Source organism: Miniopterus schreibersii, assembly GCF_964146895.1.
Source record: "Miniopterus schreibersii genome assembly, chromosome: 4".
Taxonomy (NCBI): Eukaryota; Metazoa; Chordata; class Mammalia; order Chiroptera; family Miniopteridae; genus Miniopterus; species Miniopterus schreibersii.
Genome location: NC_138105.1, coordinates 12,017,628 through 12,040,918, shown reverse-complemented (window position 1 = coordinate 12,040,918; position 23,291 = coordinate 12,017,628). Strand labels below are relative to the sequence as shown.

Sequence of the window (23,291 nt, the reverse complement as noted above, 5' to 3'; positions counted from 1 at the left end):
ATCATACACAAAAATTTACTCAAAATATATCAAAGATCTAAATGCAAGTCCTAATGTTATGAAACTCTTAGAAGAAAACTGAGGTACAGAACCTCTTGAGCTTGGATAACACAGCAATTTCTTCCACCAAACACCAAAGGTACAAGCAACAAAGGGAAAAATAGATAAGTTGGAATTCATTAAATTTGTAAAAACTGCAACAAAGGGCACTTCGATAAAGTAAAAAAGACTACCTAAAAATCAGCGAAAACATTTGCAAGTCATATATCTAATAAGGGCCTAGTATCTCAATTATATAAACTAAAAACCATCCTTTGTCTCGACTGATGTGTGAGTGACAAAGAAAATACTGTCATTTTCCCCCAAGCCTCAGAAATCATACAAAATTTTGAATACGCTTACAGTTCATTCAGTTATAAAAATGGCCTCTGTTTTATTATACAAAACCATATTGCCTAATATTGGAGATTATGAGATTGACCCGGGGTGCTTGTTAGAATTCAAGTCCTATATCCCTCTTCTAGAAGTTGTGATTCTTTCAGGTAAAGAGGCGACCAAGTGGCTGGAAATTTAATGAACACCAAAGTAATGTATTATTTTTTCACATTTAAAAGTGTTTATTTATAGTTACCAAAAGTAGTCATGTGTTTTGACCCACTGATCAATGAAAAAGAAAAAAGGGGTCTATTTAATAAACATAATATTACTTAACACTGTATTGATTGAAATATTTATGATTGCAAATTGCATTAGGTATATATTATCAAACACACGATTAACATAGCTTTTGAACTGATATATAGTAATTGAACAGAGAATAAAAATCAATCAAAGGTTCTTAGAGTTGGAATAAATTTTCTATATTCCATCTTGTCTACCATAGAAGGCTTTGCCTGGCCACTTAGGAGTGTAAAGTCCTGATTGAAAGGACTCTAATTGCCTATAGAATCCATTGCAAAGTAGGATTGTCACAAAATGACAGGAGTAAGACATAGGAGTGTATAACTCAGGCAGGACATGACCCATAAGAATAAAATCCAAATGGTTCAGATTTTCGATCCCTGTAAAGAAAAAGAGAAAGGAAAAGAAATAATTACGAACAGCATTTAAAATTACCTGGGCGTTGCACTAAGTGCTTCCAAAGGAGGACAGTAGGGAGAGGCTGTGCTCTGCTTCCTCAGGCAGCTGGGACCCACGTGCCCCCCAGCCCTGAGCACTTCCTCCCCTGACCTGGGGCTGCTGGGCTCTTCCTACAAGCTCAGTCCTGATCCAGCCTTGGAACCCACCCTGGCTTGAGAGAGGAGAGGAGTAGAGATTGTTTCAGTGGTTCTCCAGAAGAGGAGCCAATCTGGAGGTTAAATAAGAGGAAGCACCCTGAGAAAAACTGAGGAGGGAGGTAGGAAGGCTGGCTGAGCCTTTAGCCTGCACACTGCTAGGAGGGCAGGGTATAGGAAGGGAGCCGGGTGGAAGTGCCCTGGAGTGCCCTGCTCTCTGAGGAAGGTTGCAGTCTCTCATGGAGTTCAGGAGACAAGGTAGGCCCCCAGCAGCACCCTCTCCTAGCATGGATAGGCCACTGTGATGGATTCCCAATTTCTGTGGTCAGGAGGGTTTCTTGCTCAGTTATGCTCCCTGTGGCTGGACGCCACATCACAGAGGTTGTCAGGTATCCTATGGGTTCAGAATTCAATATATTGCCCATAGACTGCTGTTAGTAAGTCATAATGATTCATTTGAGTTAAATTATTATACATTTACAGAATATCCACCAGAGTTACATTGAAAGGTGAAATACAAAACAGCTTTAAGAAATGAGAACTTCTGGGAAAGGTACACATGTGCTTCTGGGGCATTTACTGAGGTAGTACAATTATTTTCCATATGTACTGTGGGTCGACTATCAGAAACGTGGATTTCCTATCATTTTGTGATGTTTTCTTCATTATTTTGGAAGAGCCAGTATTTAGCTTTGTGTTCTTACAGCATTGCACTGCAGAAGATGCACGTATTGGGATAAGTTCGACCATTGGTTGCACAGATTGGATCCAGTTCCGTGGAGCAAAAATATAAAAAATCCTTATGTGGAGTACAGTTTGGCTGTTAAACATAAAGAACAACATAAAATTTGTGAGATAATAAATTTTTTGAATAAAATGTTCTTTATCCTTACTACGAAATACCATGCATCAAAATGGAATAAAAATATTTGGAGCCTGGCCGGGCGTGGCTCAACGGTTGAGCATCGACCTAGGATCCAGTCGATTCAGGTTCGATTCCCGGTCAGGGCACATGCCCGGGTTGCCAGCTCCATCCCCAGTAGGGAGCGTGCAGGAGGCAGCCAATCAATGATTCTCATCATTGATGTTTCTCTCTCTCTCTTCATCTCCCTTCCTCACTCTGAAGTCAAGAAAGATATATTTAAAATGTATATATATTTGGAAATAAACAATCCACTTAGACATAAAACATTATTGATATATCTTTACAAACCCAATATCATTTTTTAAAAACAAACAAGAAGCTCAATATATTTTTATAATGTAGCCACTCTGCTCTCACTTCTCCTCATTCCTGCATCACATCTCCCCCATTATTTCTTATTGCGAGGAACCATAAAACTGATTTTTTTTACAATTTCCTCATGTTAGTGGTTTCAATACTGGAGAATCTGATATTTTCAGATTATCACCACATATGTGGATATTCCTGTATATTAGTATTTACATATGAGTATATATGTGTGTCTGTATATATGTATGTAAAATTTGGTTAGTAATGGCAGTATTGACAATTTCCATAAATAAACAATATTGTATGTATTCTTACATGATCAGCTTTAATATGTCTTTGTAATCTTTATCTATTTAGATATTTAGAACTATCGTTTATTTTCTTCAGCTTCATATAATATTCTTCTCTATCAATATATGAAAATTATTATTTTATCCACCTTTCAGTGAACAATTTACTCTTTTAATGCTCATGTTTTGCTAGGATAAACAATTCTTCTTTAAATATACTATAACTTTTATCAGATGCTTGCAGATAACAACGGTACCCAGTAATGGAATCTTTGAAATAATGGGATGTCTCTGTCTTATCCAACATGCCAAATGGTTTTATATGGCTGGCTAAATTTTATTTATTGAACTTATTGTAATAATCGCATAATTTTTTTAAAAATTCGAAAAATCATCCTGTTGCACATTGTGTTTAGCAATTTGCTGTTAAAACTTACAATGTAAAGGTTTGTCTTTTTCAATTTCCAATATAATCAATTTTAACTTACCAATTCCCTAGATGTCCTAGGAGCAGTAAAACCAGTTTCTATTACCAGCAAACAAAAGAAAATATAAAAAGAGAAGAGTAGAAAGCAGTCAGAGTCTCTGGTGGGAGGAACCTTTATCTTTTAGTAGCAAAATACTATACAAATGGCCTACCCAGTACCCCCAACTCCTGAGGTGAGCTTTTTCTGGTAGAATCAAAACAGTAAGTTCACAAAATAGTGCCATATTTGGAAACATAATTCCAAATTATTCTCACACAGTGAAAAGTATTTGTATGTGTTCTATAATAATCACCAAACTCTCCTGTGAAGTTTCCATAGTTCTTTGTATGTATTTATTTATTTCCTATAAATGAGACATCCTAGTCAGAGAAGACAGGGCCTTGCTTAATGTCACTCAATAGGCCTTGCATAGGTCACTTGACACGAAGAAATTAATTCCCCCTTAAGGACATAGTGCTCAGGTCTAATGCCAGGCGTCTATTGAACACCTCGAGCTACCCTACTGGGGAAGCCATCAGTCCCTTGCGCTTAAAGGAAGGTAACTTGCCAGGAGAGGGACCAATGAGTTCTCACTTTACACAAAGCTCTGACTTTGGTGGACTCAGATCTGGCAAAGAACAAATCAGATTGTCAAAGATCATCAGCTCTAAGGGACATGATTACCCCCTACAGTCTGCATTTGGCAACCATGGAATCGGACCTCATAAAAAAAACAAAAACGTAAAATCGTTAGTCATAAGTGAACAAAGAGCCAAGCTCTACTGCCCTTTCTACCCCACCCTGTGTCTCCATCTCTCTAAGGTGGGAAACAGAGAAAGCAATCCAGGGATACAGTTTCAAAAATCTAACTTGTAACATGTTTCTTTTATTTTCCAGCTTAAGTATTACAAACCCAATGCAAGAAACTGCTCCTCTTCTATAAACAGAACTTGTCACCTGCAGTTTCTAAGCTGTGGGACCTGCTTCATCCCGAACAGAAATGTACTCACCAGCATAATGAGAGAATGCCAGGGCAATGAGCAAAACAGCCTTGATCCCCGGTGAGAACAACATTTTATCGGATCTGTAGGAGAAACCTGAACGAAACGTTTACAACAGGACAGGAGACAAATTGCCTGTTTCTCAGTGAAACCTCCTTAGGGGTGGACGACCTGCCCCACTGCCCTAGATTCCTAACTATATGGGACTTTTTCCCTTTTGCTTCCCCCAAGCTCACAGGGTCAAGGACACATGCAGGCAAACAGAAGGCCTCGTGGGGACCAGAGAAGGCCCAGGACGCCCTCAGCACCCTGAGGAAGGAGCTGACACCCCAACCCCGGGCTCCACCCACAGAGCCTGACTCTGAAGGAGACAGGAGCACTGGAGCCCCAGGGTTTCCGCAGAATATAGACTATTTCAGGGCAGACTGACCTGGAGCCGTCCTCGCAGCAATGCCGCCCACCAGGGCCACCCACACCCGCCCCACCTGACCCACCTGCGACAGAGAGGGCACTGGAGACCAAGGCCCACGGCTCTGGAGACTGGCCTGTTTAGCTCCCCTTCTCTGTCCCCGCCTTTATAAGCCTGCTGGTGAGGAGCTGGCGGGGTTAAAACAGATGGCTCCCGATAGCACAGGGCACACAGGTATTCTGTGTCCTTCCTGGATGCTGGAAATAGCTGGTGAGAGATGCCGCGAAAACCATTCCCAGTAGGTCTTTCCTCAGCAGGAGGTTTGGGACTATTTTGCCTGATAGACCCAGAAGAGTGGGTGCAGATAAAGTACTAAAGAGAGCTTTGAAACCCTAAGGCAGGGAGGAGATGTGAAAGGTCTTCAAGCTACTGAGCTGGAAGGAAAGAATCAAAGCAAGAAAGAGGAGACATTTGGGAAACTAATTAGATGCACACCTAGGCCCTTAGTTTCTGACGACAGCAGAAGCAATTAGACTCCACTGGAGGTTTGGCATTTATGAAACCTTTTCTTTTGAGATGAATGGAGATTCCAATAAAGCTGTAAGTCCTGGAACAGAGAGTTCCCGTGTTCCTTTAACCAATTTCTCCCAACGGGAACATCTTGTAAAGCTATAGTATAGATCCACTACCAGGAATATTTAAAAAGCTCCCAGATGATTGAAGGGCAGCCGCTTTGGAACCTGGGCTAGAGGACAGCACCAAATATTAAGATCAGGGAGAAAGAAGGCTCGGGGCTGAAACTGAGACCACCAGGGACAACGCCCTCAATTATATCATGAATAATGTGATCTGAGGGATACCCGAAGAAAGCTAGATCAAGTCCATATAGCTGAGCTGACTTCAAGTAGAGGCTGTGTAGTCAAGCTGACAAAACTACTTGGAACCCAATGGGCTGAGCACGAGGAAGAGATTTTATTGTAAATGGCCTGAGGAGTTAAACTTTTGAACGTTTCAGTTGTGCATCAGTGCCTGGAGAGATATAAATTCACAAAGATAACCTCTGAAGGATTTAGGAAAGAATGAAGAACTTAGGAAACAATGTTCATGTGTCCACCTGACATCCATGATTCAGACACCAGACGTCTGGAACGTTACTATTTGAACCCATCTTGAGGCTCAAGAATACAGGACTGATTCTTCTCAAGTGTGTACCTTTTACCATAAGAATTCTCAACATTGCTCTTTCCTTTAAAACACTCTGGGCGTTACCTAGTAGTGTTTCTGAATTGCAGATCCTAAGACCCTTGAATAAAACTGTCGTGTTTAATTTCTGCAAAACTTCCTGATTCATTTATGCTCGGACAGCAGACCTTTACCTCAGAGTTAAGTGGGAGACTCTGCAGGGTTTGAAATAGGAAGAGATTGAATCTGAACTAACTAGTCCGCTTTACAGTCTCAGTGGCAAAAGCAGATGAAAGTCCTGAGCTTGAATCCCTCCACTACGGAATAATCCTGACACTATATTCAGACTTTCTAAGTCACAATTTCCTCACTGTAAATGTGACGCGATGATTTATGACAGAGGTTTGACAAACTCCGAGGTTTGTCATTTATGTTAAGGGTGATATTTAAACAGTCTGCATTTGGGTTGTGTGCTATAATTACTTGTTACCCTAATCTAACCTGCCTTATTTTATCAATAAAAATCATCTAAAAAAAGAAACTGAGTCTGGTACTGTTCCACACCAATTTAATGAGAGGATTAAAGATTTTCATAAGTGCAATGACTGTCAAAGTTGCTAAAAATATTTGTCACTAAAGAAACTAAGTATCTCGTTATTGGGAACAGGAAAAATAAGCTAAAGAGATATCGCCTCACACATGTTTGCATGGCTAATATCACAGAAACAAGAGATGGCAAGTGCTGTGAAGGCTGTGAAGGAAAAGCAGTCCCTGTGCACTGCTGGTGGGAGGGTAGCCTGGTGCAGCCACTCTGGGGGGTCCTGAAAAGATTGAGAATCGAACTGTCCTATGATCCAGAATCCCACTTCCAGGTACATATTCATCCGACAAATTAAGTGCCTGACACCACGTCATTCCCCATAGCACTAAGCTGAAGGGCAGGTCTCTGGGACTCTTCACCTCGTGAGACTATAACTCTATAGCCATTAGGCCACAGCTTCCCTCTTCTCCTGCTCAAATCCCCTGGCAACCACCACTTTATTTCCTCCTTCTAGAAGTTTAACTACACTAGATACCTCATATAAGTGGAACCATGCAGTCTGTATCCTTCTGTGAGGAACTTACCTATTTAGCGTAAAGTCTCCCAGTGGCAGGTTATGGAAGATGAAGTATTTCCTGCCTTTCTAAGGTTGGATGAGAGCCCATTGTGTGTGTACATCACATTTCCTTTATCGGCTTTCTGCTGATGGATATGTGGCTTGTTTTCATACTGTGAGTAGTGCTGTAATAAACAGGGGAGTGCACGGATCTCTTCAAGATCCTGATTCCAATCTTTTGGGTATCTACTTGGGAGCAGAATTGCTAGATCACTGGTAGTTCTATTTTTAATTTTTTGAGGAACCTTCATACCATTTTTCATAGTTTTATCATTTTCCCATTCCCACCAACTGTCTTAGCCCTTTCAGCTGCTGTTATAACATACCATGGACTGGGTGGTCTTTAACAACAGAAATTTAACACTCAGGAAGGCTGGGAAGTTCAAGATCAAGGTGCCAGTCAGGTTACATTCTGGTAAAGGTCCTGTTCTGGTCCATAGCCTGTGCCTTCTCAAAGTGCCCCCACATGGTAAAGGGTTGAGGAATCTTTCTGGAGCCTCCTTTATAAGACACTAATTCCATTCATGAGGGCAAAGGTCCCACCTCTCAATATTATCACCTTTCTGGGTTAGGATTTCAACATCTAAATTTCAACGGGGGAGGGGGTGCATTTAGACTATAGCATTAATACTGTACAAGCGTTTCAATTTCTCCATACCTTTGTCAAACTTATCTCTTATCTTTTTAATAAACATACATCCTAAAATGTTCAAGGCAACATTTCATTGTGATTTTGATTTGCATTTCCCTGATGATTTGTAATGTAGAGCATCTTTTCATGTACTTGTTGGCCATCTGTATGTCTTCTTTGGAAAAATGTCTATTTGGATCCTCTGATCATTTTTTAATTGGATTGCTTGGGTTCTTTTGCTGAATGGAATGAGTTCTTCATATATTTTTGTTGTCAGTTTCTTACTAGCAAGATGATATGTGATGTGCAAATATTTTCTCCCATTCAGTAGTTTTCCTTTTCATTTTGTTGAAGGATTTCTCTTTTTTCTCCTTTTTTTTTTTGTGTGTGTGTGTGTAATAGATTTGAGTTCAATGTAGTCCCACTTATTTATTCTTGCTTTTGTTGCTTTTTTTTTTTTGGTATTAGATTCAAAAAATCATCTCCAAGAGGTATCTCAAGGAGCATATAACCTATGGTTTCTTCTAGGATTGTTATGGCTTCAAGTCTTACGTTCAAGTCTTTAACCATATTTTGAGTTAATTTTTGTATAGGGTGTAAGGTAATGATCAAGTTTTACACTTTTGCATGTTCCTGTCTAATTTTCCCCACATCATTTATTAAAGAGACTGTTGTTTCCTTATTGTATATTCTTAGCTCCTTTCTCATAAATTAATTGACAATATATATATATGTATATGTGCGTGTGTGTGTGTGCGTATATTTATGGATTCATTATTCTGTTCTATTGATCTATGTGTCTGTTTTTAATGTCCATAGCATGCTGTTTCAATTACTATAGCTTTATAATACAGTTTAAAGTCAGGGAATGTGATGCTGTCAGCTTTGTTCTTTTTTCCCTCAAGATTGCTTTGCTTATTTGAGGTCTTTTATAGTTCCATACAAATTTTAGGATTGTCTGTTTCTATTTCTGGGAAAAACGTCATTGAAGTTTTGATAGGGATTACATTGAATCTGTATATTGCTTTAGGTAATATGGACATTTGAACAATATTAATTTTCCAATCCATGAGTATGCAATATCTTTCCATTTACTTATGTCTTCTTCAACTTATTTTATTAATTTCTTGTAGTTTCAATATAGAGGTTTTCTGCATCCTGGGTTAAATTTATTCCTAGGTATTTTATTTTGATGCAATTATAAATGGGATTGTTTTATTGATTTCTCTTTCAAATAGTTGTTTATTAATGTGTAGAAACATAACCAATTTTTGTATATTGATTTTGTATCTTACTGATTTTTGTCGTCACTGAATTTATTAGTTCTAAAAATTTTTTGATGGAGTCTTTAGGGTTTTGTATGTATAATATCATGTTATCTGGAAGTAGTGACAAATTTACTTCTTTCTTTCCAATTTGGATGCCTTTTATTTCTTTTTCTTGCCTAATTGCTCTGGTTAGAATTTCCAATCCTATGTTGAATAAAAATGGCAAGCTTATTGGTAGATTTTAAACAGCTGAAGAAAGAATCTCTGAAACAGCACCAAAGTCTCAATTCATGAAAGTAATAATTGATTAATAATTTATAATTAGCTAATTATAATAGATTAAGAGTTAAAAATTCAGCTTTGCAAACAACCATATCCAGAGAATGACAACACAAGCCACAGGCTGGGAGAAAATATTTTCAAAAGGAAAATCTGATAAAGGACTGGTACCCAAAATAGACAGTTTTTAAAACTCTTCAATAAGAACACAAACAGCTAGAGTGACTAATGGGTCACAGTCCTTAACAGACTCCTCACCAAAAAGATATACAGAGGACAAATCAGTATATAAAAGATTCTCTACATTATATGTCATTAGGGATATGACAATTAAATGAACAAGGAGATCCCGCCACACACCTATTAGAATGGAAAAAAACCCAAGCACTGACCAGACCAAATGTTGACAAGGATGAGGCGCAGTAACATCTCTCATTCATTACAGCCGCTTTGAAAGACAGTTTGGCAGGATCTTACAAAACTAAACATATTGTTACCAGGTGATCCAACAATTGTGCTCCTTGGTATTGAGTAGCTTGGTACTCAAAGGTATTGAAAACTTATGCCTATAGAAAAACCCACACACCACTGTTCATAGCAGCTTTATTCAAAATTGCTGACACTGCGAAGCAACCAAGATGTCCTTCGGTAAGTGAATGGATAAATGAATTCTGGCATATCCAGACCATGGAATATTATTCGTACCTAAAACAAAATTCTCTATCAAGCCATGAAAAGACATGGAGGAACTTTAAATGTATCTTACTCAACGAAATTGGCAAATCTGCAAGGCTATATGCTGTATAATTCCAACTAAATGGCATTCTGGGAAAAGCAAAACTATGTAGACAGTAAGAAATCCATGGTAGCCAGGAGCTGAGGAAGAGAGGGATGAATAGGTGAAGAACTGAGGATTTTTAGGGTAGTGAGAATATTCTGTAGAATATCATAATGATGAATATATCATTATACATTTGTCCAAGCTTACAGAATGTACAACTTTCCAAAACAGATAACGGCAGATCCACATGGTTTCATGGATGAACTCTACCAAACATTAAGAAAAGAAATTGTGCCCAGCAGGGGGTGGCTCAGCGGTTGAGCGTTGACCTAGGATCCAGGCGATTAGGGTTCGATTCACCATCAGGGTTTGATTCCTGGTCAGGGCACATGCCCGGGTTGTGGGCTCGATCTCCAGTCGGGGGCATGCAGGAGGGAGCCAATCAATGACTTTCTCATCATTGATGTTTCTCTCTCTCTCCCTCTCCTTTTCTCTCTCTGAAATTAATAAAAATATATTTAAAAAAACAAAAACAAATTGTACCAATTCTCTACAATCTATCAAAGGATAGTGGCAGAGAGAATATTTCCTAACTTATTCTTTGAGATCAGCGTTACCCTAACAATAAAAGCAGAAAAAAAAATTTAAAGAAAACTACAGACTAATATCTCTTTATAAACATAGGTGCAAAAATCCTCCACAAAATTTGTCTTTCTAATAGCTCATTATTAGCAAATTCACTCCAACAATGCATAAAGAGAATTATAATTTACAAACAAGTGGTATTTCTCTCAGATATGCAAGACTCATTCAACATTCAAAAATTAACATAATTTGTCACATGATCATATCAATAGATGCAAAAAAAATACTTGACAAAAGTCAACACCATTCACGATTAAAATTCTCAGGAACTTAGGAATAGAAGGGAACTTCTTCAATTTGATAAACACTATATACAAAAAACTTACAGTTATCATCATACTAATGGTGAGAAAATCAAAGTTTTCTCACTAATCAGCTACAGGCAAGGACGTCCCTCCTCACCACTCCTTTACAACATCACACAGGAAATTCTAGCTTATGCAATAAAAAAAGATTGGAAAGAACAAAAACAACTCTCTTTGTTCACAAATGGCATGATCTTCTATGTAGAAAATATAACAGAAATGACAAAAATAACTTCTGGAACTAATAAGTGATTTTAGAAAAACTGCAGAATAAAAAGTTAATTTACAAAAATCAATCACTTTTCTATAAACCACCAATGAGCAAGTGAATTTTGAAATTATAAATACAATACTGTCTACATTAGCACTCACAAAAATGAAATACTTAAGTATAAATTTAAAAAATATGTACAAAATCTATGTGAGGAAAATATAGAACTTTGATGAATGAAATCAAAGAAGCACTAATAATGGAGAGATATTTCATGCTCATGAATAGAAAGACTCAGTATTTTCAAGAAGTCAGTTACTCCCAACTTAACCTATAGAGTCAACGCGGTCCCAATCAGAAGCTCAGCAAGTTATTGTGTGGATGTTATTAAACTAATTTTAAAGTTTATATGGAAAGGCACAAGACCCTAAATAGCCAATACAGTATTGAAGGAGAAGAGCAAAGTTGGAAGATTGATTCTACTCAACTTCAACACTTGCTATAACTAACTCAATAATCAAGGCAGTGGGGTATTGGCAAAAGAAGAGACAGGTATATTAATGGAGCAGAACAGAGATTTCAGAAACAGAGCCCCATAAATACAGTCAACTGATTTTTGACAAAGGAACACAGGTAATACAATGAAGCAAAGATAGTTTTCTCAAAAATAGTGCCTGAACCCGGCCGGGGGTGGCTCAGCAGTTGAGCGTTGACCTGGGATCCAGGCGATCGGGGTTCAATTCCTGGTCAGGGAACATGCCTGGGTTGCGGGCTTGATCAGTGACTCTCTCATCATTGATGTTTCTATCTCTCTCTCTCCCTCTCCTTTCTTCTCTCTGAAATCAATAAAGGTATATTAAAAAATAAATAAATAAATAAAATAAAATAAAAAAAGGTTGCAGTTGGATCCCTACCTCACATTATTAAAAAAAAAAAAAATAGTGCCTAAACAACTGGATAGACACATTCAATAAAATAAATGTAAACACAGACTTTATATCCATCATAAAAATTAACTCAAAATGAATCACAGATGTAAATGTAAAATGTAAACTATGAAACTCCTGGGAGATAAGATAGGAGAAACCTAGATGACTTTGGGAATGGCGAATACAGTTTAAATACAATGCCAAAGGCGTGATCCATGGAAGAAGTAAGTGATAAGCCAGACTTCATTAAAATTAAAAACTCCTGTAGTGCAAAGGACAGTATTCAGAGAATGAGAAGACAAGTCACAGAATGGGAGAAAATATTTCCAAAAGACACATCTGTTAAAGGACTGTTACCCAAAATATACAAAGAACTCTTAAAATTCAGAAATAAGAAAACAAACTTGGTTAAAAATGAGCCAAGGTCTTTAACAGGCACCTCACACACACAAAAAGGCATACAGATGGCAAAGAAGCATGTGGAAATATGCTCCACTCACACATCAACAAGGAAATGAAATTTTAAAATGAGATTCACCACACGCCTATTAGAATGGACAAAATCCAGAACACTGACAATACCAAATGCTTGCAAGGATATGGAGCAACAGAAACTCTTTCACTGCTGGTCAGAATGCATAATAGTACAGCCACTTTAGAAAACAGTTTGGTAAGTCATTACAAAACTAAACTGACCTTTACCGTGCAATCCAATAATCTTACCCCTTAGTATTTACCCAAAAGAGTTAAAAACTTATGCTCACAAAAAACAAACAAACCACCAACAACAAACAAACAAGAAACAAAAAAAAACCTGCACAACTGATGTTTGTAGATTTATTCATAATTGCCAAAACATGGAAGCAATCAAAATGGCCATCAGTAGGTGAATGGATAAATAAACTGTGATACATCCAGCCAATAGACTGTCACTCAGACCTAAAAAGAAACGAGCTATCAAGCCATGAAAAGACATGAAGGAAATTTAATGTATGTTACTAAATGAATGAAGCCAATCTGAAAAGGCTACATACAGTATAATTCCAAATATATGATATTCTGGAAAAGGGAAAACTATGGAGACAGTAAAAAGATCAGTGGTTGCCAGGGATAGGGAGGTAGAGTGATGAATAGGTGGAGCATTGGATTTTTAGGGCAGTAAAAATACTTTATGTATACTGTAATGATGAACATAGATCATTATATATTTGTTCAGACTCATAGAATATCCAACACCAAGAGTAAACTGTAATGTAAACTATAGACTTTGTGTGAACATGATGAGTCGATGTGTTTTCATCACTCGTAACAAATGTACCACTCTGGTGCAGATGTTGATCATGGAAGAGCCTATGCGTATGTAGGGGTATATGGGAAATCTCTGTACTTTTCTCTCAATTTTTGTTGCAAACCAAAATTTGTTCTTAAAAATAAATTCTTAATTAAAATACATATGCACAAGGTTGTTTATTCTCTGATGCATTACCTATAATTGCAAAAGTTAGAAACATTTAAATGCTGAAACAGAAAAGATTAAATTATCTCTTGTACTTCCACATAGTAGAGTACTAGACAGCTGGTTAAGGAGGTGTAACATAGGCTTGAGTAAGCATGCTCCAGGATTGCTGGAATTCCTATATTTTCTCCAGAGAGGGTAATAACTTAGGATTTTACTTTGTAAAGCACCATTAGTATTGCAAGCATTTTTCAGTAACAGCTCATTTTATGATAATTTACAAAAATGAAATGTTTTCAGTTTCCTAATAAGTTAGAGGTAATTTGCTGGCATCATAAAATCAAAGGTCTTAACCCATTTAGTTCCTGCACAAATAAAAGACATTGAATAACTTGGTGTCTCCAATGATATTTGCACATCTGTTGTGAGAAAATATGGATGCAGTTCTTTTGGTGAGGAAACGACGTGGCGTTAGTGAGCCACCTGTGGGTAGGAAGGTGAAATGGCCAAACTGTGAACAGCGCTGATTTCTACAGCAGATCTAACTTTGCCTCAAAATCACTGGATTATTTAGACCCAACAACACCCACATTTGAACATATCATTTTGTTACTGAGATTTTATAGATGAACTTGTTAACATCATTCTGATATAAAGGGGATTCATCAAGACTGATTATTTCAGTGCTTTTTCCAACGTACACGCAGTTGCCTCACAATTAAAGTAACAAATAGCTCTCAGTTTCTAGAAATATCAGTGAGGGTTTGCCTGACATAAGTCTTTTATGTTAGTTAGACCTGAACACTGAAAATATCAGACCCAAAAGAGATTATTCTAACGAATTCCATTGGAAAATATGACCTCTAAAACAGACAAGGATTGTTCAAGTACTTCGGTTCTAGAGGTGGGAAAAAGGAATCGTTTCCCTGCTCCCAGTGTCCAGTGGCCATTCAAATCCACTACACAGTTTCTCCCCTTTTACAATATAGGGATTTTTTTAAACCCATCAATGTAATTTTAAAGGGGCATTTGCACTATTCTCTATTTTGGTTTACCGATTCAAGGAACAACCAATTTTGTTCCTTGATGGCACCAAATCTTGCCTGCATTTTCTAGGATATGAGAAATGTTCTACCCAGGATTGGAAAATGTACTCACCAGGAGAAAAATGAAGTGCCAACAGGTGATGAAAGAGCTGGCTTTGCTATTCAGTGAGCAGTTAGCCATTTGATCTCCTCAGTCACTCTTGCAGAAAGTTGTAAAGAAACCAGAACGTCTGTGACACAGCCCCATAAAACATTCAATGCCCAGAATCAGAAAGAGAGACCACTTCCTGGGTCTTCCAGACTGAGAAAGAACAGCCTCAACTCCTGAGTTGTTAAACTCCTTTACATCTTTTTCTTTTCTTTTTCTTTGTTTTTCTTTAATCTTCACCCAAGTATATTTTTTCAATTGATTCTCAGAGAGAGTGGAAGGGAGGAAGAGAGAGAAAGAGAGAGAGAGAGAAACCTCGATGTGAGAGAGAGACATGGACTGGGTGCCTCCTGCAGGTGTCCCAACTGGGGCTAGGCTGGAACTTGCAACCCAGGTACGTGCCCTTGACTGGGAATTGAACCTGTGACCCTTTGGTGCAGGGGGTCGATGTTCCAACCACTGCGTCTTGGGCTAAACTCCTTTACTTTTATCAGGGAAGATTGTTCCCTTTTCTCCTCCCCCACCCAAAACAATGAAAAGGAAGCATGTGAAACAATGCACATGGGAAAAAAAGCTCAGAACGATCTCCTGCAGCATTTATGAAAACATGCAGCTTTGAATGCCCAATTTATCCTTCCGAGCACCAGGGACAGTTATTCCTGGAAGGACCAGAGCTGGAGTAGTCCTGACAGCAATACTATACAGAAAAGCCACAGTCGTTTACGCCCCAAATTACCCACCTCAAGAAGAAGCCACAGTAGGAAAGGAGAGGCCTTGTTTGCCCTTGTCCTTGTTTGAGTAGTGTATTTTAAATACTGTTGTGTATTTAAATTATAATGTAAAAGAGCGAGAGCTACTAGGTTATTTGTTCCAGGAAAAGGTGCCCTTTTTATCTCGTTTGGAAGGTCATATTTACTTAAAAATAAAATGCTGCGTGAATTCAAGAGTTGAAGAGGCTTTCTAACTGTTTGAAGATGTCAGCGGTTTTGGTGCCTGGCACAGAAAGTGGTGCATTCTGCCTGGAATAATAGACTTACCCAGACCGTGAGAAATGGAACAATCCCAGAGGTAGGATAAATCTGGCCAATTGTACCAGTTGTCAGAGAGAACCAGTCAGCAGAGAATTTTGTGCAAGACCCCACACTTTTGAATTAATTACTGTCCAACCGCAAGGAGAGGATGGCCCAGAGACTTGGCCGCCAATGCAGGGACACGCTCTGTGTCGCCGAGCACTGGCTGTCTGCTGACACCAAGGAAGAGCAGGATCTCCGGATGCAGGCACTCAATGAACTTCTTACTGACATTCGCCTCTGGCAGCTACAAACTTCTGGAGAAGCCCTGAACTGGGGGCAGTTTCCATGCCATCTGGAGGCTGTTTTGAGCTATGTCATAAACGCATCTTAAGAGCGTCAGATATGCTGATTGACTTTTATTCTTTAAAGCGAGAGGGTGTGTGCCATTATTCACTATATATTGTGCAGTATTTATGTCTTTTGTATGTTCGACTGATTTCTCTCTCTTCTGTCATTCATAAGTGACTGGAAGAAAACTCATTATAGTTGATTTTGCTCAATCTTAATTTAATAGTCTCATTTTCCTAGAAATCAAGGTATTCAGTTATTCATAATAAAATGGGGTTTTTGTTTGTTTTTTTTTTAAGTGAGAAATTGTAAGTTGTCTTCTTGGAGCCTCGGGTCTCAAAGCAGAGAGGTCTTCCAGGGGTTAGAGGTCATTCTTTCTCTAGCCTCAGTACTCTTTTCTTTAGGTTGTGGTCCTTTTTTGGATATACCTTGTTACTATCACAATGAAAAATTTCTAAGGGAATTTACAGAAACATTTTTAGGAATGAAGGTAAGGACTTTTTCAAATAGCAAAAATGCACATTAGTTTAAAGCTTGAGGCTTTGAACAGGAGATGCAGACTTAGGGGGTATTGTGTGAGACTTGGGGGTTAAATGTTTTATTTATTTATTTAGACTTAATACTCACACGTTTTACACTGCATGGTGCACATTTTCATAGATTATAGGCTTTTTAAGGTAATTATTTTTGCTATTTGAGCTAACAGGCTCCTCAAATATACTTGGCATGTTAGTTTCTTTTTGTTCCTGTTGCAAGAACAAATGTACAGTGAAGAATTTTTATTAAAAAGGAAACTTTACAAGCTGCTGTGGACTAATACTTTTCTTGCCAAGGTTTTTAACTTTTTTACTTTTCATGTGATATATGACACTGTCTAAAAATCTGTTATGAAATCATTTGAAAAACTATTGAGTGATGTATTTCTTTAAAAGCCTAACACTTTATGTTTTGTTATAAACTATTATAAAGCATGGTCTCAAACTTTTATGTACACTTTGAATTTCTGCTCTGAATTGTTAGTTATTTTTTTACCTCACTTATAAACACTAAACTCTGTCACCTCCTGTCATTTTATCTTTTATTCATTTAAATGTGTGTTTTTTCTTGTGTATTATAAAAATGTATTTTATGATCTCTTACCAAAATAATGGGGGAAAAATAAAAATAAAAGTAAATGAATACTGTTGTGTAGGGAAACAAATAAGTCAGGAGAGATAAGACACAGAGGGAGCATGTGTCCCAGCAGGGACTGGGAAGTTGCCGCACACAGAGGTCATCAAAGCTATTCCTGCAGCGGGAAGTTTAGAGGACAGTTTTATCTGATGGGCACAAATAAATGGGGAGGGGAGAAAATGATAAGTGTGTTTACAGATTCTAAAACAGATGAGACGCGAAACCTTTCTAAGCAAGGGAGCTGTGTCGGATCAAGAGATAAGGCAGGAAAAGAATTCCAGAAACTGCAGTTTACAAGTACGTCTGGAACCTCAGGAGTTTTAAAACATAGATAGCTGGGAGAAGCCCCTGGAGACCTTTGTAAAATTATCTGTGCCCGTGTTTCTTCCCCAAGGTTGCGGTTCCATTTTCTATAGGAGATCCCAGTAACTGGTATTATTTAAGTTTCCAAGAAGGTAGTGACGTGCAGCTACAGCTGAGCGTGACTGAGCGAGAGCCACAGAGCAACCTCTGGGACAGCATCACATCAATCTTCCTATTTCTCTAAAGCAGAGCTTTCATAGTTAATGGAAATATACACACACCTGTCTGTGTGTAGCTTTATTCGCACAATATTTAAATTGGACTTCATTTGGAAATTTAGCTTGTTTCAAATTTCTGTGATCCAGTCTCAAAAAAAGGAACATAAACCCTAAAATGATAATGACAGCTTATTCTTAAGACTCTAGAGCCAGCCCTGGCCTGGGTGACTCAGTGATTAGGGCCACGCACCGAAGGGTCCTGGATTCGATTCTCGGTCAAGGGCATGTACCTGGGTTGCAAGTTCAATCCCCCGCCCCAGTTTGGGCACGTGCGGGAGGCAGCCAATCGATGTGTCTCTCTCACATAGATGTTTCTTTCTCTCTTTCTCTCTCCTTTCACTCTCTCCCTCCCTCCCTTCCACTCTTTCTGAAAATCAATCAAAAAAATATCCTGGGAAGAGTATTAATAACAGCAACAAGAAAAAGAATCTATAGCTAGACAACTGTGCTTCAGATCTTAGCTCTGTGGCACAGTAGGTGAGGGACCTTAGACAATTGCATGTATTATCTGCTTGTAATTTAACTCATTTGTAAAAAATGTATTAAAATAAAATAGCTGCTTGCAATTGTTAAATGATCTGTTACATACAAAACGCCTAAAAGCGCCTGTACTACATAAGCATAGAATAAAGGCCTAGAAAGCAACAAAAACGTTTTCAAGTAGTTAATGAAAACCTATTATATAAAAGGGCTATATCATTTATTGACAAAAATATCAGCAAATTGAATAAAGCAATATTTTTTTAAAGTTTATTACTAAGTAGGATTTTCCCAAATTCAAGGTTGATTCAGCATTTGAAAACTAAAAAATATGATTTACTACATTAAAAGAGTAAAAGAGAAAAATCATATGACCAGATCAATAGACAGCTATTCATGATTTAAAAAAATTTTGATGACTAAAAATGTAAGTAGACACTCAGTTTGATGACGGATATCATGAAACACAGCAAACAGCATAATTCCTGCTGTCATTGTGATTGTTTTTCCCATACGATGAGATCTCAGACAGTGCAATGAAGAAAAGGAAAGGAAAAAAGAAGCTTAGGGGAGTTTAAGGTTGAAAAAGAAAAGTAAAATGGTCTCTGTTAGCAAATGGCCTCTGCAGAGTAGCCTAAGAAACGTATATTTTAAAAGGCCATTACAAAAATTAAAAAGGCATGCATTAGAGTCACAGGATACAAGGTCAATATATACTAGCAAAAATAATGAAAACTAAAATTTTACAATTTTTCCCCAACAGCTGTGCTGAGGTATAATTGATGTACAATAAACTTCATACACTAAAGTGGACAGTCTGATAGTTGACATGTATACAACCATGAATCTATCGCCACGGTCAAGACAGTGAACATATCCGTCACCCCCCAAAGCTCCCACCTGCCCCTCCCTTCCTCCGTCCCCAGGCAGCTGATGATCTGTTGTCGCTCCAGATTACTTTGCTTTTTCTAGAATTTTACATGGATGGAATATAGCCCATGTACTGTAGTTTGCCTTTCATTCAGCGCAATTATTTTGAGAACCATCCGTGTTGTGTGAGTCAGCACTTCCTTGCGTTTTTTGCTGGGTAAAACCCATCGTATGGATAGGCCATGACTTGCTTATTCATGTGCCTGTCCGTGAACATTTACATTGTTTCCAGTTTGTAGATATTGTAAAATAAATCTGCCACGAATATTCATATACACGTCTTTCTTGAGCATATGCACACATTTCACGTGGGTAAATGCCTAGCAGTGGAATGGCTGGAACACAGGGTAGTGCATAAGGTTTAAAGTTCCTTAATTTTTAAAGGGACTGCCAGATTCTTTTCCAATGTGCTATGTACTGCTCTACATTCCCACCGGCAGTGCCCGGGAGTTCCAGTTGCTCCACACCCTCACCAACACTTGGTATGATCAGTCTTTATAATTTTAGCCATTCTGTTAGGTATAGAGTAGTATCTCATTGGGGTTTTAATTTACATTTCCTAAACAACTTTGGCTTTTGGAAGGGGTTATTTTTATTGAGATATAATGGATGTAAACATTGTGTGATTTTAAGGTGTACAACATGTTAATTTGATACATTTACATAGAGATTAACACCATAGCATTAGATGACACCTCTACCATGTCACATAATCAGTTTTGAGTGTGTGTGGTGAGAACATTTAATAACTAGTCTCTTAGCAACTTGAAAGTGTTACTAGCTGTAATCACAATGCTCTGCAGTAGATCTGGAGAACTTCATCTTCTAACTTCAAGTTTGCACCCTTTGACCAATATATCCTTATTTTACCGGGTCCCCAGCCCCTCATAACCTCCATTCTACTCTCTGTTTCTATGAATTAAGCTTTTGAGATTTCATATATAAGTAATATTATATAGTATTTGGCTTTCTCTGTCTGACATCTCTCACTTGACATAATGCTCTCAAGGACCATATATGTTTTCACAAATGGAAGGATATTCTTCTTTCTCATGGTTCAATAATATACCATTGTGGCCTGGTCGGGTGTGGCTCAGCGGTTGAGCCTCGACCTAGGATCCAGGCGATCGGGGTTCGATTCCCGGTCAGGGCACATGCCCAGGTTGAGGGCTGCAGTCGATCAATTACTCTCTCATCATTGACGTTTCTATCTCTCTTCCTCTCCTTTCCTCTCTCTGAAATCAATAAAGATATATTTAAAATAATAATAATAATAATAATAATATACCATTGTGTATATAACATCCTCTTTATCCATTCATCTGAAGGACACAAGTTATTTTCATGTCTTGGCTATTATGAATAATGATGCAGTGAACATAGGAGTATAGATATCTTTTCAACATTCTGTTTTCATTTCCTTTGAATATATACCAAGTGAGATTTTTCTGGATTAGATGGCAGTTCTATTTTTACTTACTTTTTAATATATTTTTATTGATTTCAGAGAGAGAAAGGGAGAGGGAGAGAGAGAGAAACATCAATGATGAGTCATTGATCGGCTGTCTCCTGCACACCCTCTGCTGGGGATGGAGCCCACAACCAGGGCATGTGCCCTGACCGGGACAAACTGTGATCTCCTGGATCATGGGCTAATGCTCAATCACTGAGCCACACCGGCCGGGCTATTTTTAATTTTTTTAAGAACCTCCATTCTGTTTTCCATCGTGGCTGTGCCAACTTACATTCCCACCCATAACATACAAAGATCTTTGCTTCACACCCTCGTGAACACTTGTCTTCTTGATGACAGCCATTCTAACAGGCACAGGCGTGTGGCTTTGATTGTCATTTCCCTGAAGATTTTCCAGTACACTTTCATGTACCTGTTGGTCATTTGCATATCTACCTCAGAAAAATGTCTGTTCAGATCCCCTACCCATATTTAAATTGGATTTATTGTTATTATTGAGTTGTATAAGTTCTTTATATATTTCAGATATTAACCTCTTATGAGATATATGGTTTACAAAATTTGCCCCCATTTTGTAGGTTGCCTTTTCATTTTGCCGGTTGTTTCTTTTGCTGTGCAGAAGATTTTTAACTTGATGCAGCCTCACATCATCATAAGGACAATTCTGTACATTTAAACTAGTGATGATATCTTAAAGCTCTTTATAGATAATTGTTGCTGGATTATAAAAATGAGTGCCTCTGAAAGCTTTGCAGGGATTTTATCCACCACATTAAACTATTTCAAGTAGTGTAGTACCAAATTTTAACAAATAATATGCTGTTTTCTAATAAAGAGTGATTCTTAAAGTAATTGAAAAAACCTTACTGTGAGTTGGACAACCTGTGAGAATAGTAGTGAGTTTATTAGAATACTCACTTTTAGTATATAGAAATCCTGGGAATTCGTGAAAGAATTTGTGCAATGAGAGAACCAAGGTGTGATGAGACTAGTCTATTTGATTTAGACAGATGCCACCTACCTCAGATGTTAGCTTATTGGTACCATGAGAAAAATTAGTGATCAGATATGTCTGCTAAATACCCTCTGCACCAGAGAAAATAAGACAGAGGTGGGGGAAGTAGCAGCTATTTGATATAATTTTTTGGCCCTCTTCTCAGCCCTACTGAATCAGAATCTAAACTGGAGAAGTCTAGGAGTCAGAACTGTTAGTGAGACCTCTTGTGATTCTTAAGTAAATTAGGAAGATGCTGATTTCCAAGGTCCTCTAAATGAAAGGTTAAGATTAAAGGATTGTGCCTTCAGAGTGAGATGTTTCCCACCCATAGGTGAAGTAGGGCCATACAAAAGTGGTTACAGTTTTCAATAACACTGTCTTTTATGAAGCTTCCCAGATTATTTGCTTTAGGAGAGATTAATAATTCTAGGGACAAAACCGAATAAGCACTAAGTAATGTTGTTATATCTGGGCCCTGGGGTGTACTTGCCACTGTCGGCCCAGTGATTTTTCTGTTTTAGATTTACAGAATCAGTTCTATTAAGATACAACCAAATTACTCCTTATATCTGGGTAATTTTTCTAATTTGAGATGTCTCCTCAAATATTCAGAGTGTCCAACATTGACAGTATGGTCATTAGTCTTGCAGGACATTTGGTCCTGGCAAAAATGTCCACTGAGACATTTGGTCCATGCCAAGAGGTCCTTGATATTTTGTTCTCTCCAAAACATCCATGGAGACATTTGGTCCATAGTTAATATGAATCCCACTCTTTTACGTGATCCAAGCCCTGATCCATCTCCCTGGCCCCATGTGTCATTGCCAGCCAGGCTACCAAGGCAGGAAGGCTTATGATTGACAATACAGCCATAACACAATCATTGGACCAATAAAACATGATAAGAGATTGATCAAATAACTTACATGCTTATACGCAAACCTATGGACACAAACATTGGTCTGGGGAAGGCCTGGGGTGGGGTGGATGTGGGTGGAGGGGATCAATGGGGGGAAAAAGTAGACATCGGTAATACTTTCAACAATAAAGATAAATTTTTTTAAAGAAAAGCATTTTTATGTCTTAATCCTGTATCCCAAAAGTATAAATAAATATTATGGGCTATTTGAATGTAAGGATAATTTCTTAAGTGTGTGTGTGATTTTAAAATATGTTTTTATTGATTTTTAGAGAGAGAGGAAGGGAGAGGGAGAGAGAAAAACATCAACCTGCAACCTGGGTACATGCCCTGACTGGGAATCGAACCAGAGACTTTTCTTTGCATGGAACGACGCTGAACCAACTGAGCCACACCAGCCAGGGCAAGTGTTTATGTTTTTGAAAGGACCAAATTTCAAAGACTTTTTGGACAGGACCAAATGTCTGCTAATCATAATTAGGGATGAGAATTATTAAGAGATATGTTTATAACTGTTTGAGGGCTTGGCTCAGACACAGAAAATAATCTTGTCATCACCAACAGGTCCCATGTCATTTACTCGAAAGAAATAAAAATTTTATAGCTTCAGTAAAAATTACAAGCTGTTTGCCAAAAGCTGGGCTCAGGCTATCACTCACATGT

General features: G+C 38.1%; 1 protein-coding gene across 2 annotated transcripts; it reads right to left on the bottom strand.

Annotated features, from left to right (window-relative positions):
- Nucleotides 1-602: 602 nt before the first annotated feature.
- LOC308556639 (sperm-associated acrosin inhibitor-like) lies at nt 603-6,570 on the bottom strand. 2 transcript variants are annotated; one of them, XM_081136062.1, is made up of 5 exons: nt 4,761-5,138; nt 4,276-4,362; nt 3,287-3,324; nt 1,979-2,094; nt 603-1,061 (listed from the first exon to the last, which is right to left on the bottom strand). In XM_081136062.1, the coding sequence occupies exons 2-5, from the start codon at nt 4,337-4,339 to the stop codon at nt 1,007-1,009; spliced, it is 273 nt and encodes a 90-aa protein (XP_080992188.1). In that variant the 5' UTR covers nt 4,340-4,362; nt 4,761-5,138; the 3' UTR covers nt 603-1,006. The 2 variants fall into 2 exon arrangements, with proteins under 2 accessions (XP_080992188.1, XP_080992189.1); XM_081136063.1 differs by having other exon boundaries at nt 4,276-6,570.
- Nucleotides 6,571-23,291: the final 16,721 nt, after the last annotated feature.

What these genes read in the sequence shown, in the direction of transcription:
- LOC308556639 (XM_081136063.1), bottom strand. Translation starts at nt 4,339, where the DNA reads ATGTTGTTCTCACCGGGGATCAAGGCTGTTTTGCTCATTGCCCTGGCA. An exon ending in GGCATTCTCTCATTATGCTG is followed by an intron (nt 3,325 to 4,275) that starts GTGAGTACATTT and finishes TGCTGGTAATAG; the next exon opens with AAACTGGTTTTACTGCTCCT. An exon ending in CTAGGACATCTAGGGAATTG is followed by an intron (nt 2,095 to 3,286) that starts GTAAGTTAAAAT and finishes TATGTTTAACAG; the next exon opens with CCAAACTGTACTCCACATAA.